We start from the raw sequence: 18732 nt of genomic DNA on the forward strand, positions 1-18732 counted from the left end.
AATATTAAAATTAAATCTTTTGAAATAAACCTCTAGAAAAGCGTGAACAGACCACATGGATACGAATCAATTTGAAGCCAACAGGACATAAACACGATTACATTATCAATTGAGAAAGAGATGAAGATTGTATAGTTAGACAATGTAACCAATTACACAGTTGTGTGTGTTCTGTGTCATAACATCTACTAGAAAATCAGATATGGAGGAGATGATCACAAAGGTACAGTCACAGTTGTCCCATGTTTGTGTAATGTTTGTATCTTGCTTATTGATAATAAATAATCCATTATTCTATTACATTTAAAATTAAATCAATTCCCTATATGTTTGTTCAAATGATGGTTGATTTTTTTTTCCTTTGTTAAATATTAATTAATATAAAATGTTTATTTTTGTTACAGACACTGTTATTATTTTTCCTAAAATTCATTATTTCATTTATCAACGAAATAATTACGTTCTTAAAATATCTTAATGTTAAAAAGTAAAACTGTAGAAATTTTTTTTAAAACATTGAAAAGTAAAGATTTATTCTTAATCATTTTAATGATAAAACAAGCCAAAACAAAAAAATGAAAGTATCAAAATTAATATTAAAAATATTTAAGTACAATATAAAATGATAATTGAAGTTATAACAAACAAATTGTTTATGTAAATAGTAATACTAGATACATTAATTTTAGAATCAAATTGTTTTAAAATTTTTAATCAATTTAATTCTGTTAAAACTAAATTGAAAATAATATAATTTAAATAAAATCAGGAATATCACACATACTTACTTTTGAGGCCCATATTGATTGTTCGAGAGGATGAAATAGTTTAAAACAAAACCCATCTTTCTTGGAAGGACGTTCAATAAGTTCACACGCATTTAATAAAACAGTACCAACCCATTGACTACTCTAAAAAAAAATATTCCAAAATTTAGAGTTTATATTAACATATTTTTAAAATATACATACTTTTCACAAAAATAAAAAAGTAATATCAACTTGAAAAAACTTAAAATACCTTGCAGCTTTATTTAAGATAAATATTAATTCAAAACATTAATAACAACTTTTAAAATGTTGAAAAGAAAAAAACAAAAACTAATTAATACAAACGTTCTGTCAAATTTCTGATTGTGTGGTTGTAAATTATCAACCATACAACCATGAGCTTTGTTAATATTACTTCTTGCAAAAAGTTAATATTTCTTTTGCAAAGATTAATAATATTAAAAACAAATATGATAACATTACATATATACATGTTTAATAAAGTTTAGAAAGAGCTGTCTGTTTTGCACACAGACTTTGCCCTATAAGAAATGGAAAGAAGAAGAAAACATGTGAAATGAAGTGGGAAAAGAAAGGAAGATAGGAAAGTGTGAAAAGAAGAAGGCGTGGGACCCCAGAGGGTGCCTGCATCAGCGTTTATTAGAACAACAATAAAATTACAAGACAAAGAAATGGCTACTTGGCCTTACAAATATTTACAATTATTTACAGACAAAATTGGGTCCTGACTTGGGATTACATAAATACAGAAAGACCTTGTTTTCATCTCTTCTTTTCACAAAGATTGACATTAATGAACAGTTCAAAATCAATAGCAAATATTCAAAACCATGAAAAAACAAAGCATAAGCATAATATTTGGCATCATAATACTGCAACTGATAAGAAATTTGGCAATATTTTGGAGAAAAAATTAATAACTATATTTGAGACCTGTAACTGTGCTTTTACTTTATATTTTTGCAGCATTGTCGGTAACAAAAGTTTATTAGTCCATTGTGAACTTTGCTGTAGAGATTGCTCAGAAAGTAAAAATCTATTAATATACTAATCTATTTCTATTAATATAAATTTATATCTATTAATCTCAGTATCTGTGTTTAAAAAGTATATTATAAGTTCTGTATAAAGGTACAACAGATTTGATTTCTTCAGGTACAAAAGCAGAAAGTTGCTATTATCGAAGAAAAAATGGAAGTGATCTGACACTTTAAATTAAGTGAATGTCATTCTGATGGGTGTAAAGCATTAAGTTGGCACAAACCTTCTACAGCCTCAACAATAATCAATTCAGATAAGATAAAGCATTCATATACAGGAATTGTTAATGCAAATGTGTCAAGATTATTATTTATAAGTAGTGAAGTAATAGAAGAAATGAAAAAATTATTAGTGCTATGGATTAATAATATGAATGAGAAGAACATTCCTGTAATTCAAGCAGTAATCATAGACAAGGTAAGGTCCTTGTTTAATGAAATAAAAACAGCAGTGTCAGAGTGGGAAATTTTAGCCCAATGCAGTTTCTAACTTTTCTAGATTTGAGCCTGTTTCATATATAGCTGATGCATGTCAAATGGCCAAGAATGTTAGCATTGATGATGTCATTGAGTATCTAGAAAGATCATGAAGAGCAACTTTCAAAGGAAGATTTGAAATAGTTGGCAGCACAACTTACTTAAAAGGACAAGAGGAAATTTACCACTCAGGATTCTCACCTCAAAGACACTCAAAGAAGTTTTAACACAGATACAAACTGCAATGTAAATCTCACTGTGATAATGATCCTGACTGTAAACACAGCTCTTTCATCCAAAAAGCTGTAACAAATATTCTCAAATAATTTTATAACATGTTGGAGGAGAGAAGGAAACAAGACATCCTTACTGCAATTTTTAACTAGAAAATCCAAAGTACCTGTTGATCTAAATGACCCGTCAATTCGGCCCATCTCATTAAAGCTTCATTATGCCATTGTTTTCAAATATGTTTTTAATTTATAATTATTATTTATGTAAAATAATCAAAAAAATAACCATAATTCTTTATTAAAATTGAAAATTATTAACTTTTAGTAGTCAATTTTCATACTGAAGGAACCAATCTCATTTAAATATGTTATAATTTTGCCTCCATTTAAGATTGATTCACTTTATAAACAGTGCACTGGGAATCCAACCATTTCATAAAATGAGGCCTTCCTGTATTAATTTTGTGATCACAAAAATAGTTATTTGGTCATTTGTTATATCCATGTTTGTTTCAACATATCAATTCATAAAAGGTCATTTACATTCTAATTGATATGAAATGTCTACATAACATACTTCCAATCTTAATCTTACAAATAATAGTGAACATCACAACAGATTCTCATTAGTAGATAACCTTTGCTTTCATTATTTAAAAAGTATCTGAACATAAAATACATAGCATAAATCTTAATAAATTGATTATTATATCTTCTTATAATAATTTTGGAACTTTTTTAAACCTTTACTTTTATTGACTTTATTACATTTTTCTGTATCAGTAGCCATTACTGCATAAAAATTTGAATTAATTATATTTGATAAATTTCTAATTTTAGTAATAAACTCCAAAATAACTTTTTTAAATGAAATGAGTCATATCAATGGCAATATTGGATATTAAATCATAATACAGTAGAGCATTGATTATCCAAAACAATTTGAGACTGGGGTTGTTTGGATAACTGATAATTTACAAAAAAAAATATATTAAACACAAAACTGTACTGTATATAATTTGTAACACACGTCTTATACATACATACTTACATAATGTAGTGCAGGAATGGCAAACCTTTTTGAGTCCACGTGCCATATTGTAAGCATACTTAGCTTTAAAGATGTTAATGCGTGCCAATGTCTTAGACTTCGAATAATGATATTTAAAGAAAATTAAACGAATACGCTTTAATTCGAATAAATGTAAAAAATCTGATTGAAAAAAAAAATGATTAGGTGATAAACAGAAAGAATGATTGAAAAAGACAGAAATCATATGATACATTACGTGCCAGATGATTTCTCTTACGTGCCATAGGTTCACCATCCCCGATGTAGTGCATTAAACTAGGCCTACAATTTAGTTGGCAGGGAGGAGGAGAGTGCCGCAGCACCACAGCACTAGCAGAAATTTGAATTTGCTGACTAGAACGCTTTCAGTTAACTGATGTTTTAATTGATCTATATTCGGATAATTGATGCTCTACTGTAATATTCATTATTTAGAAATACAAAACAGTAAATGATGAATATCAGATTTTTATATTAATTACATGGCTCAGAAAACACAAACATAATCTAAAAGAAAATGATAAATTGTTCTTTTAAAGAACAATTTCTGATCAATCAATCAAATTACATCTGATTAAATTGCGCACACAAATTATAAATTTAAATATGGCTATCGTAATAATACTTTCTTTTTTTTAAGTCAGTGTAATTCAATTTATGATAGTTCAGTATTTCAAGTCAAAAACTGGTGGCTTTTAATCCTATTTTGAAGTAATTAATATATAAATTAAAAAATGATAATAAATATACATCATTTTAATTTCAAACATAAATAACTAACCTTGTGTGTTTTAGGACTTTTGTACAATAATAATAAGCTTGGCTTTAGGACACACCACAATTTTGTCCATCCTTTAAGAGTACCACGAACTTTGAGCCAATCAGCTAAAATGATAATAGAAGGATCTTTAAGTGTACTCAAAAGCTCTCGAGCAACACGCTTTTTCTCTCGTCTGTAATTTTTCCTTTGTGCCTAAAATTTGTAAAATTTAATTATCACATTATTGCATAAAATTAAAAAAACAATTAAAAAAGATATCACATTAATGATAAATAAAGAATACTGTATTTCTTACCAACTCATACTTCAACTGTAGAACAAAAAATAAATAAGGTCAACTCCCAATTTCTTATTTATTTTGTGCTCTACAATTATTATTACTTTATGTCAACTCCTTATTTAGTGAGAGTGGATTTACTATGGTTGGTGATGGCAGGAATGCATGTGCAAGAGAGTCGTCATATTGTTCTTGATAGTGCATGTCTAGTTGTTAAATTTAGTATAGAGTTGATTTTTTTGGGTTAATATACTGTACATTTTATAATTTTCATAGTTATGTAACATAATTAATGTACTGTTAATTACTGAAATTGTAATTTTGATTTAAAATGCTATTGTGTAAGTCTTAATTGAGTAAAATCTTCATTATTGGTAATGCAATATAATTTTCATATTGTACTGTATGTGAAGTCCAAACCCTCCTCACTTGCTTACGTGTTTTTGCACTCTTTCTCTGTGTAAAACAGAGTTGTAAATGATAATTTGTGTCAAATTCAAAGTGGGAGAGCCAGTGGGAGAAATTAAGCTAGGAAAGTGGCTGACGAAGAAGTCAAAATCCATAAACAAGTAATTTTGAGTCTAAATGAACAAAAGGAAAAATGAAGAAAAACACTTTACACATCAATTAGGCAATTCATCTGTATGTCTTGACTCTCAAGCGATAAAACACCTACTTCCCTGATTACAGGCTATCATCCCAGAGGATTTGTAGTAAACACTGGGGGAAGTGATAGCCCCAGCATGGGAGTGAGAGAGATGCCATCCCTTCTGACCTGAATTTGGTCCCTAGTAACAGAATGAGAGCCAATACGAAAAAAAAATCAGATTGCAATCAATAGAAATTGAAAATGACAAGTCCTCAAAGACACATGTGTTGTTGCTGAGGAAAGGCTCACACACTTGATCTATAATGTTGTCTTCACAGTTGTGAGGTACAGGACGAGACCAGTCCAACTCAACAAAAGTGACAAACTATCTCCATCGTGTCGACCCACCATCTGCTGTTTGCCAGTCCAGCATTGGTAAGGGAGATCAACTATCTTCCAATCATCAAATTAACTTACATCAAAGCAAAACGTCACCTCCCATCTGGTCTCCAGAACACTTCGAATGTCATCTTTAATTATTTGTAAGACCTTTTTCCTTCAAAATAAATGCAATTATTTTTGAATATCTCTGTGTCTGCTACTGCTACCCCTTACATCTCCATTCTCTCGCGTCATCTTGACAAAAACATGAGAGCAGCAAGTAACTCTATTAAAACTTATTGTAGGGGTGTTTAACCAACAAGGTGTTGGGTATTTGCTCACAAGTACATTTTACTTTGTTTAGTTTCCTTATGAAATATTGAAACATTGTAGAGTACCTCTTATTGTGCACATAATTATTTTCAAATAATTTGTAGATTTATCATGAAATTTGAAACACTGATCTGTGAATCCTCCATTACTCCAATAAATTAGAAGTTGACTATACTTAAATATTCATTTTTATAATATTTGTTCAATTGTGTTAAATCTGATTTACAATTGTTTACTTTTTAAGCAATTACAGTGTACTCTCACTTATCTGAACTAATTATTGTAGAAGCAGTTTGGATTGTTGAGTTGAATTCAAAGAAAAGCAAACCAAAATGAATAATAGATAAATTCCATATTTTTCAAAATGAATCCCAGCCAAAAACAAAAATAAATTGGGAACATTTAGCAGAAAAATGAACAAAATTGGTTTAGATTAGAAAGAGTCTGCTGTATATACTTGTTTTAAATATTAGCAAAATGATGACAAATAGAATCTAACCAGTTCTGTTATTTTTTAACATGGATAAAACTTAACTACTAAATGGACACTAGAAATTGGGAAAAAATTAGTATAAATACTAAACAAAAATTAGATAACAAAATTAAATACAAATTAACAAGTGTCAAAATTACCAACTAACATCTACTTCTGATTAAATTAATTTAAATAATAAGCTTGTTAATATTTAGACAAATATGATACAATAATCTAATAATTGTCTACTATAAGTATTGTTGTCAGAATTGATTAAATAAATAAATATAAAAATGATGAGTTCAAAAGTTAGATTTGAATCTCATGACTGAGTTACACTGTCATTTGTGCCATCCAAATCGTAATAATTATTTATATAAATTGAAAAGATTATGAAAATTTATATAGTTTAAACATTTAAAATTTAATTTGTAAATTTAAACATTCTTCATCTATATCTATAAATAACAATGTTTGTTTGTTTGTTCACTATACAGTCCTAGGACATTCCACCGATTGCTACAAAATTCAGCAGTTACGTTAACATGCTTCAAACTTAGATAATGTCATACATCCCACCCCAAAATATTGATTGAATTTTTATATATATAGCAATTAATTTCTGTTTACACTGGATTTGCTGAATTTACATGTAAGCACTACCTGTTGCAAAAAAAATTTAAAAATATATCATTAAAAAAAAGTCTATAAAAAAAACACATTCCTGCTATGTTAATGGAGACAGAATGTAAACAGATGTAAAATCACTTGCTTTAGTTGTTTATTAAGCTCTAATTAGCTGTTATGTAATAAAAGAAAATATGTAAATTATCACTTATAAAATCAATTGTTTCAATTGTTGTAATCATAGTTTATCGTAATCTGTATTCAATTTTTTGACGACTATACAGTATCGTGAAGAGTATAAATTACTGTGAAAGTTCTTTGTGAAACAACAAAAAATGCAAATTGAACAGATATTTTTTTGCTTATGGACAGGAAACAGAATATTTAGATTTGAAATGTATTTTTTTCCAGGAAATTATTCAGTAACAAAAATGTGTGATGTGAGAAATAAAAAAAAATCCATGTATCAAAGAAAGATGAATTTTAGAATAAAATTTATAACACTTCTCTATATACAACATTGCATGTTTTTCTGAAAGGAGAGTATACATAAAGATTGTTAGCAGTTCCTATAATTTGATTATATATACAGTATATACAAAATTTTAAACCTGGGCAAAAAACCTTGAAAAAATTTATACCTGGGCAATGCTGGGCTTATCTGCTAGTATTATATATTTGTATTATAAAAGCTTTTCATTTAATTTTTAACTCTTTTCTTTACAAGTTTTTAGTCATTTCTGGTAACTTCTTAATTTCATTAATATTAGTTACACTCAAATTAAAATATATATATACATTTATTTTAATTTGAGTGTAACTAATTTATGAAACATATATATATATATATATATATATGTTTCATAAATTAATTTAAAATTACTCAATATCATTTAAATAAATACAAAGAGAAATATTTGATTGTAATATTTATTGTTTATGGATTTCACAAAGAATAATTTAAAAACTCCTAAGATATTTAATTCTTTAAAAATTTTCATTGCTAATTTTTGTACTATAATTACTAGTTGTTATTTTTTATTCTTATTTATTAATATAAACTCTAGTTTTATTATACAGTCAACTCTCATTAATATAAGTCAAACCTTTAAGACCATGTTACATGTTGCACACTTTCTGAAAGTACAAATATTCATAACAATGTCCCATATGCTGCTGAACAAAAGATTAAAGTGCATCTCTAACTGCTTCAGTGTGATATGTCTGTTCTTCCATACCATTTCATCAATGACATAATAGTGTTGATGAGTAGTCATACCTTTGCTCATTTTTCACACTTGTTTGACCATTGCACATTGTGACCATTTCTGCAATTGTTGGGCAGATATCATATCTGCTCCATACACTACAAATGTTTACAAGTTCTGTGTTTTCTATCCACAGAAACTGGATGAGTTCACACACCCCATCCCTTGACCACTCATTTAGTACTTTCTCCATTTGACAACTGTTAATGCATCTATAAAGCTATATCTTTTTTCAGTGGCCAGTGCAACTGTGTGCCATCTAGCAGTGAGCTGCAATCAAGATGATAAAATAGGGAAACTTACATTCTGACTTATGCTTCTATATAAATAAACCATTTTTTGGCATTTAATTTACACTTCAAATAAATAAATGGCAACATTTTAAACTAAATCCTAAATTTGAAAATTATAAAATAAATATATATTAAAAAATAGTTTGTATATTGTTTTGTTAATATTTTATCTTTTGTATTCTTATTTTCAATTCATAAAATAACTATATTAAAATGGAGAAAAATTTTAATAAGACATTAAACCTAATAGAAAAATAAAGTTGTTAGGTTTCATTGGATATAGAATATGAAAAGTGGAAATCAGAAGATTAAATATTTTATTCATAACAATATTGCAATATTGTTTCCTTTATAATATGTATGAAAAAGACAATAAATCATTATTTAATTCCTTTTTGTTTTATTTTCAAGACATTCATTTTTTTAAATTTCAAGACTTTTTTTGTGCGCTTCCTTTAAGTTTTGATCTAACAAATGAATTATTAATATTAATTGTTAAAAAACTAAAAAAATAAAATTATTATTAGAAACTTACACAATAATTGACATACCTTATAAGATTCTCTCTTTGCTAATTTATTAGCTGAGTCTGTTGATTTAATTTCACCCTATTTATTAAAATATTTTGTTTTAATATGCTTAATTTTCTCTTAAGTTAACAAAAAAATACACTTAAGTTAAAAATAAAATTAATTTTCTTTTTTAATTAGAAAAGGATGTTTTAAATTAGTTATCATCAGTATATGGGGAATTTACTTATAATCTGGTTGAATTTTTATTCTTGAAAGAAAGCAGAAATGAAAAAGTAAATGAATTGTAACAGATATAGATTTTAGTAAATGTATATCATCATGTATTATAAAATTTTATTTTTATGATGAATCATTCTTAAAGTACGTGTAATAGATATCATTTAAGAAGAATTTCTATAAAATATAAACAATTCCTTACATACCACGTATATATGTGGGGTTTGCATTCAATATGTTCAAAGTCATGCCCCCAATAAAAAAAAAAAGCATTTATATGATTTTCTACAGTACTCACTAAATGGCATCTATTGGAATGTGCTTTTCACTTTAAAACCTCTTTTGTTACTTTGAAAAAAAGTGCAGAAAATTCTTGTTCCAACAAAATGTGCTGTGGCTAAAAGTGATGCAATTAAAATGTGCTATGTAATTACATTCACTTCAAAACATATCTGAATAAAATACATATATATGATCACAAAGATCACCCTTGGTTCCTATTAATTAAATAATTAATAATTTAACAAAAATATCACAGTAATAGGACTGGTATCAAAAGTTTTTTTAATAAATATTAATACTTTGGTAATTTGAAAATTTTAATATCATACTGGCAGAAAAACATTTTTCTGCCAAAATGCCAAAACAATAGTAAGTTTACTGTATTACTCTTTGCTTTTTGTCAGATGGATGATGAAGAAGGTTACCTGACAATTGAAAATTTTCTGAAGCAAAAGAATAGTAGGAAACATTTATCAAATGAATCCAGAAAGCTGAATGGTTAATAAGAGAAAGGAAAAAGCAATATTGACTCTGAGGGTCACCCTGCTTGGTTATACCTACCTGAAAGCATCATCAAAAAGGCTTGCATTGCTACTTGATACTCTTGTGTTAGAAGGAACCAAATGTAATCCTTTTCTCCTATTGTTTTATCTGTGATTATGGCTCTGTTATAGTATATTTTGTGTGTGTCACTATCTAATACTGCCTGTGGAGTATGTTTGTAGTATGGTAACTGGATGTTTAATCTGTTTATGTGCAAGCTCTTCATGTATTATATTTTCTATTTGATTATGTCTATGTAAATAGTCTGTTTGTGCTAAGAGCTTGAAACCAGATTGTTTTTGGCAGAATGTGGCATTTTCTGCAAGAGTCATTTGTGTATTATGTTGTGTGTGATTGATGTATCCTTCAGAATGTGTTTTCTGTAGTTTTTAGTGTTTGTGACCTGACCATAAACCTCTGTCTCTCTCCAAACAGGCAGCTTCTAGTCAGCCAGTAATTTGATGCAGTTTTATCAACATAGTCCTGAGTTAGTTCTAAGCATGCCTGCCATGAAGTCTTTTGGGCCCATGACTGCTTAGTGGTGTATATGTTATTTAAGTGTTGATTTATGTTAAAGTGCCTATCACATGAACATAGCATATTATTAAAAAATTTTTGTCTTCAGTTTCAAGTTATTAGTTAGTTTAATACAGTCATTTCGTGATTAGTAGTGTAAACTTATTATTTTCTCATTTGAACAATAAAAATAAATACAGTCGACACCCGGATAACTCGACACTCGTCAGTTATGTAGTCAATTTTTTGTGGTCCCAGCCGACTTACATAGGCATTAATGTTATTAACCTTAAAAAACTCAGTTTACTCAGCATCGTTTAACTCGTCACCACTGGATAAATCAACATACTTTTTCTGTTTCACACTTTTTAGAATTTTGATAAGTTTACTCCCCCCTGAAAAATGAGTTCATACCACACAGCTTACTGTACAGTGTGATCTCATTTTTTCAGGAGGGGAGTTGACTTATCAGACATCTAAAAAGTGTGAAACAGAAAAAGTACGTTGATTTATCCAGTGGTGACGAGTTAAATGATGTCAAGTAAACCAAGTTTTTTAATATTAATAACATTAATGCCTATGTAAGTCAACCAGGACCACAGAAAACTGACTAATTAACCTACGGTGTCGAGTTATCCAGGTGTCAACTTATGCGGAGTCGACTGTACATATAAAAATGTGTAAAAAATATTTATTTTTAATTAAGCACAATGTTAAATTACTGCAATCAAAATGTTATATGTATTCTGCTTCAATTGATATGTGCTATGTGATGCATAAAACTGAATAAAATTCAAAATATAAAATCAAGGATTTCTGAAATTTAGTATAACAAAGCAGAATACAAGCAACATATAGGATATATTTTTATCTGTATATAAAGGAAATGAGTTCACTAGCATTGAAAAGTTAAAATATCTACATAGCATAATTTTTAAAATCATATAAGAAATAAGAACAAAATTAAAGAAACATATTTTAAAATGACTTAATCAGTTAATTTTTTTAAAATTAAAATTATTGAAATTTTAAAATTAATTTTAACAGATTCATTCAAACAGAATTTTTAAACTTTCTATAATTGCTATATAAAACTAATAACAGGTTTGTTAATAAATTTTGATTAATTGTTTTAATGAAATTTTAAATACCTTGGGTGATGTTGATGGGCTACTGGAAGGTTCTGAGAGATGGGGTGTCATTGGCTGTTCATGATCATCCTCCGTGCCTAAATAAAGAATACCAGGTAATATATAACAACAAACATGTCCACTTAAAAGCTTTAAATTTATTATGATAAGAATAAATTTTATTAAATTTGACATCATTAGTGAGTACATTTTTATATACTATGTAAATTATTAGAGTTTAGTGGCTTAAAATATATGTAAACATAATTAAGAATAATAATAATAATAATAATCAGAAACTATACAACACATCACCTCTGGTTGCAAGCTCTTGGCACAGACAGATTATTTACACAGACATAATCAAGTAGCAAATATAATACACCAAGAGCTTGCAAGGAAACACAAATTAGTAGACATCCACGAACCATATTACAAATACATTCCACAGACAGTATTGGAAAACAACACGCACAAAATGTACTACGACAGAGCCATAATCACAGATAAAACAATTTACCACAACAGACCAGACATCACACTCATTGACAAACACAATAAAATCACATACATTATAGACATATCCATTCCAAACACTCACAATATACAAAACGCATGCACTGAAAAATTAGCAAGTACACAGAACTCGCCCAGGAAATAAGGCATCTGTGGAGGATGGATAGGGTGCTTATTGTACCTGTTGTTCTCTCCTCTACGGGTATCATACCACACACACTACACAAAAGCCTGGGCACATTAGAATTGAATAGAAACACATACATCACACTACAGAAGGCCACTATATTGAATACATGTCATATTGTGAGAAAATTCCTGAATACAGACACACACACTGATACACTTCTTTAATTTCTGTTTTGGTTACTATGCCTTGACTTTGGTCCGGCATAGTACACAGCCACCGGTGTTAACCGAGTATATCTCACTTAACCCAACATAATAATAATAATAAATTTCTATAATCCGTAATCTCTAATTTCTAAAATAAGTATTTCATTATATATTACTTATATTCTACCATGTCCTTCTTTTTCATTGTAAATTCAAACTAAACCTACTGATAAATATTGCTGGTAATTAAAGATTTTAGTTTAAATTTATCTTAATAATCAGTTTTGATATGTTTCAATTCTAATGTATCACGAATAAAAAATAATTAAAACCAGATATTAATTTAATCAATCGTTAATCAACTTAATAATAAAGTTAATATTTATTAGTTAATGATCTCATTCCAGGAAATATTTTCTTCTTTCATATAATTTTTTAAATGATTATTAATAATTAAAATGTATTTTATAAGAATCATTGAAGTAAACATTAATCACATAAAAAAAAAAGGAATGTTATAATTTGCAAACAAGGTAATGACACCAGATTTATTCTTACTGGAGATACTGGAAGACAAAGATTGGTAACAGCGTTGGAAGATGAGGGAGATCAAAATTCATCTTGAAACAAACAAAAACCAAACTAAAAAATATATGCACTAAAAGGGAATGGTAGTCCAAAAAGTTTGGGAAACACTGATGTAGCTAAAAATAGTCTGGTCTCATTGAAGAATGTTAATTAAAAGAAAAAAAAACATTAATATCTAGTTTGATTTCTTTTCTTCAACATAAATGAACATTTGTGTTCATTAACTCAATAATGTCGTGTAAAAATGGGTTTTACATTTTGAACTTAATAATGCATGTGTACATTAACAACTTTCTATTTTGAAGAATAGCTATGATCTCTTTTTGCTTTCTATGTTAATAACTTCTCTTTTTATCAATCAAACTATAACAAATTGCTTAATTTTGCTCCCTATAATAATTTCCAAAATTTATTATTCCAAACTTTATTAGTTTCTTCTACATTAATAATTTTAAATGCTCTATTAGGAAGTATAAAGAGCATCAATAGAATTTTAAAGTTATTCTGATCTTCATAAACACAAGAAATATATGTTAAAATTATGATGATTAACATTTTTCTTTTGTCCCTTGTTCATGTATTACAAAAAATCCATGTGAATTATTTTATATAAATAAATTTATAAAACAATATAAAACTAAATTCAAACTAATAAATCATAAATAAGATTTAAAATTAAATAAAATATTAACTGAATTTTTACAAAATATGATCTTAAATATAAAATACTTGCTTTTTCATTATTAAAGGGGTATTACTACTAGTAATATATATATATATATATATATATACATATTTTTTTCTGTTATAGTTGATGTTGTTATTAATATAATTCATATTGTGTTGTAGGAACTTGTTGAAACTGAATTAAACCATTATTTTAAAACTTAAAACAAGAAATAAGTGCTGTTCAAAAATAATTAAATAATAAAATTTAAAAAAAGAAATAACAGTGATACTTACAATAATTCATCATTAGCATTAAATAAAAATATAAACAATCGATTTTAAGCTTTCGTTTTATTAATAAATGAATAAGAACCAAACATCAATAATATCTGATAAATATTATTACGATATTTACGTTTAAACATGACTTAGAGAGTAGGAAAGTGTACATAGGAAGGAAGGTTTCACAAAAACTCATACACAAGTGATAGCAACAGTTGGCAACTGGCCAATTATTAAAGGCAACGTCGTCCACATGTTGGAACGACAGGATACAAATTATGTGCAATTCTTTTGTGTTAATCTTTTCACTATAAACGTAGCATTTTAACCAAAAAAAAAAAAGAAGAAGAAGAAAGTAATTATGCACAAAAGAAGTAGGAAGCGGAAAGAATAATGTTAATAATTTTCATTTAAATTCATTTTGGAAACCAATATCATTAAATCTCTTAAGATTTTTTGTTCTCAATAAAATTTCTTGAAGTATACGTCTATATATTTCTATAATTTAACTTTATAACAACCGATTATTTTAAAATCGGGCATACAATTAAAATGTTATATACTGTATTTAAATTTTATTCCACGAACACTTAATACTTATTCCTAATCTTTAATTTCATTTAAAAAAATTATATTTGCTACAGTTATAAATAAAATACAAATCGTAAGCTTTTTAATCTTATTCAAATAAATCGATATAATCTATTGATCTGTTGAATAATCGATCGAGTTACGTCAGTACTCAGTCAAATGAAATTTTCTTTAAACGTGACAAAATTAATCATAATAAATCTAATAACTTTAGATTTAGTAATAAATTCTCATTCTTTTTAATTATTTAAATTAATTTTTCCTTATCAACTTTTAAAAATTTCATGAAAATGGCACAAGGTTATCTTAAATATTATAATAAGTAAAACTTAGGAAATTATATATTTAATATCTGTAAGTAAATCGCAAAATATCCTCACTTACTAATTTTAACATGATTTTGAAATGTTTAAAAATCTTTTTTCGTGTTTTTTTCTTTACAAATTAGCACTTAATAAAAAAAACCTTAATAATTAAAAAAAAAAACAAATAAATGAGATGAGATGTTTTAGATATTTGTAGATAAGCTCTCTATAATATAGTTGCTTCAATTTAATTAGTTTTTCATTACTTTGATTAGCAAATAATTTAATTAATTACTTCATAAATGCTCGTGTTTAGAAGTAAAAATCAACTTTTAAAATTTATTAATGTTATCAATGATATTGTACGGTACGTGTATTGGTTTGTATTGACAATTAGCTCCATATTCTTGCATGCAAATCGGTTTTAATGGCATAAAATATATCTAGAAAGCCAAATGAATTAAATATACAGTATTTATCATTAATCTAATTAACATCATTAATTTAATACTTTCGTTTTTTCTTCTATCTCGCAGATATCAATTATTTTAATTGTGATGTAATTTATTCTTATTGTGCAAAATCATTTCCATCATCAGTTTAAAAATATTTAATAAAAATGCGTTATATATTACCAGTCGATGGCAAATAATACTGGTCATTATATTCGGGAAAGAAAGCAAAATTAAAAATTATTTCCATAAAAATATTTTAATAAAATTTAAAATAAAATTCCAACAATCGGTTATTATACAGAGGGATGCAAAAGTACGTACAGTTGTTATTATGAAAAAAAACAAAGGAAATATATTTATTTTTATGCATAAATTAAATCACAAATAAGGAAGGAATGCGAAATAATAAAAGATAAAAATAACAACAACGAGCAATTATATTTATTGTGACATGTCACAATGCCGGGCTGCTATTTTCAATATTTTTAATTTATTTAATTTTAAATATCTCAGATTAATAGTGTTTTACCCCTGTACATCATACGTTTCCTGTTATCAATTGAGTCATGCCGCTCATCTAACTCCTTTCAGAGGAAAATTTTTGAATTGAAATAACATGACTTCCGGTTCAAATCGTTCGTATATAATTAATCGTGGTCTCCTACCCCTAAGCTTTCCGTATCTTGTCTCGTCTTTCATTTCTCTAACTCCGTTCTCGAGATTAAGGAAAGACAGACGGACGGACGACAGTGGAAATTTATAGGTCTACAAATTTTTTTTAAATTGCAACCCAATAATGAAACAAAATAAGTACCGGTATTTCTCAGATTCACAACTGTATACCTACTTTTGAAACCTCCTGCGTACGTTATGAAAATTATTTTTCGTTCCATTATAATACATCAAATTAATTCCACGATAACATATTAATTTTATAGAAATAATATATCATGAATTTTACAGATATTCAAAATTCCTAAATTTATGGCAATTTATAATAATAATAATAATAAAAAACTCTCACAAATCGAATTTCACTTCGTGGTGAATGATAAAGGGATTATTTTGATAGGAATCGACTAAAATGAAAAATTTATTTAAATTTCCTCAAAAACTTGAAACTTTTTCAAGTTTTTATGATTAAAATGAATCATAATGACGACCCCCAATTCATATTAATATTCTCTAAGATTTTTAACTTTTATGTGACTTGTGACTGATAACTTAGGTGATTTGGCAACTGAAAATAGCTAAAAATACGATGCACCTGCCTGTAACACAGATATTTTCAAAACAATAAAGAAATACTTCGTGATATAACAATAAAACTAAATTCGTTTTAAGTAAAATAAATGCAGTAAAGATGCAAAATTTAGTTATTAAAAAACTTACCCTAACACATATAGCCTGCTTTATTTATACACATGTTAAAATTGATATTACAATTTCTAAGTAAAATTTTCCAAAATTAAAGTAAGTATTTCAACTTCATTAGAATTTTATAAAGGTTACACGGGTCTTAGCTATTTTAATAGTTTTTTGATGTCGGAATATTAAATTTAAAGAACACTTTACATAATTATTTTTATATATTCATTTATTTTTAATTTAGTTATTTCTATTTTTATTCATAAAGTTCTGTTCCAGAATTTAAATTACAAATCATTTAATAATTTAAAGTATTATCATCTTCATTTAATATCATCAAATATTTTTATTTTATACAAATATTTTATTTAAAAAGATCTTGTAAAATAAACACGATAAAATTTTAATTATTATCTAAATAAAAAGTTTAAAATGACTACAGGAAAATTAAATAATATACCACTTAACAATTTCATCATTAATCATTTTAAAAATTCTATTATTCTAGTACAACAGAGCCAGAAAGGGTCAAATCTTAATAATTCAAATTGAAATTATAATGTAATTTGGCTCAGACCTTAGTGCATTGAATCATTTATTCTCTAATTAACACAAGGCACCAGCATATTTAAGCTAAATGGTTGGCCATAGTTATGCCCATAAGGAGGACAGGACTGAGAAGTAATGGTATGACCTGTACTATCTCTGATATGGGCAATATAGATCAAGACAGAATTCGAGCCCGAATTCAACATGGAATTACACTAATATCTTACTGCATGGCCATCTGCATAACGGAATCTTAATCATAATTGAAATAATTCTCCAAACTAAATTAAAATAATTATATTTAAAAATTTCATAAAACAATTTTTCAGCATTTAAAATTTAAGTGGCTCTTCAAGAAGACCTTTTCAAGACACCGTCAAGTGAATATAGAAAAAAATTTATGACACGCAAATGATTTTTTATTGTTTTAATGTTTTCTAAATTTTTAAATATTTCATTATTTTTATCGAAAAAAAATCATATTTCAATTACACTTATCTTGGAAAATTTGACAAATATTTACTATTAAAATGCAATCATATAATAATTATATTATCACATTACTCACAAAAATATGTCACATTACTCACAAGAATATTGAGAAATATAAACTTATACAGTAATCTAAAATAGGAACGAAAGTATAAAGTATAATAAAACTACCTGTCCACAGTAGTGTAATGCACTCACAATCTCAGGGAAAGTAACAAGCAAGTTATGACACATGCCAAAACAAAAAATTTAAATAAACAAGACCAAAATAATGTGTAGCTTATATAATTTTTTTAGCTTACCAAATATTCAGTCGGTTCTTCTACGATTACTACCGAAAACCCAAAAATATCTTTACTTTTACTTTTTAAAGTCGGATATCTTACATCTCAAATAAGATACAATAACATAGACTTAAAATGATAAACTTCCCTAAGGGTTCGATAGCCTATTGTGATGAAATTCACCGATCTCGAAACAATGATAAACAGTATTTTCAGGATTATTCCGTGAGTAACCTTCGTGAGCAGACACTACATTCGTCTAATGTCGAAACACGCCAATAGTAAGCAATTTATAAAAGATAAATATAAAAACAAAGCAAAAATAAAAAATACCAGTACTGTAATTTAAGCTTCTTCGCTTCTTTATTTATAATTTATAATCTTCATCGTACGTTTACATTAATTTTTCAAAATTAAACAATTATTTTAAGTATGTTGCA

The 18732-nt window shown here is 27.0% G+C and overlaps 1 protein-coding gene across 6 annotated transcripts in view; it reads right to left on the reverse strand.

Annotated features, from left to right (window-relative positions):
* Positions 1–18732, reverse strand: part of Orp8 (Oxysterol-binding protein-related protein 8) — a 113584-nt gene that overhangs the window by 47262 nt on the left and 47590 nt on the right. For 5 of the 6 annotated variants that reach the window (XM_067265718.1, XM_067265669.1, XM_067265959.1 and 2 more), the window contains 4 exons: positions 11879–11955; positions 9189–9245; positions 4395–4586; positions 789–911 (listed from right to left, as the gene is read on the reverse strand). In XM_067265718.1, coding sequence (XP_067121819.1) covers positions 789–911; positions 4395–4586; positions 9189–9245; positions 11879–11955 — 449 coding nt within the window. Of the gene's footprint in view, positions 1–788; positions 912–4394; positions 4587–9188; positions 9246–11878; positions 11956–14260; positions 14607–18732 lie in introns of those variants that run through there. The other variant, XM_067265822.1, reaches the window with a different exon arrangement.

Source organism: Centruroides vittatus, unplaced genomic scaffold (assembly GCF_030686945.1).
Source record: "Centruroides vittatus isolate TY-2023 unplaced genomic scaffold, ASM3068694v2 contig_10, whole genome shotgun sequence".
Lineage (NCBI taxonomy): Eukaryota > Metazoa > Arthropoda > Arachnida > Scorpiones > Buthidae > Centruroides > Centruroides vittatus.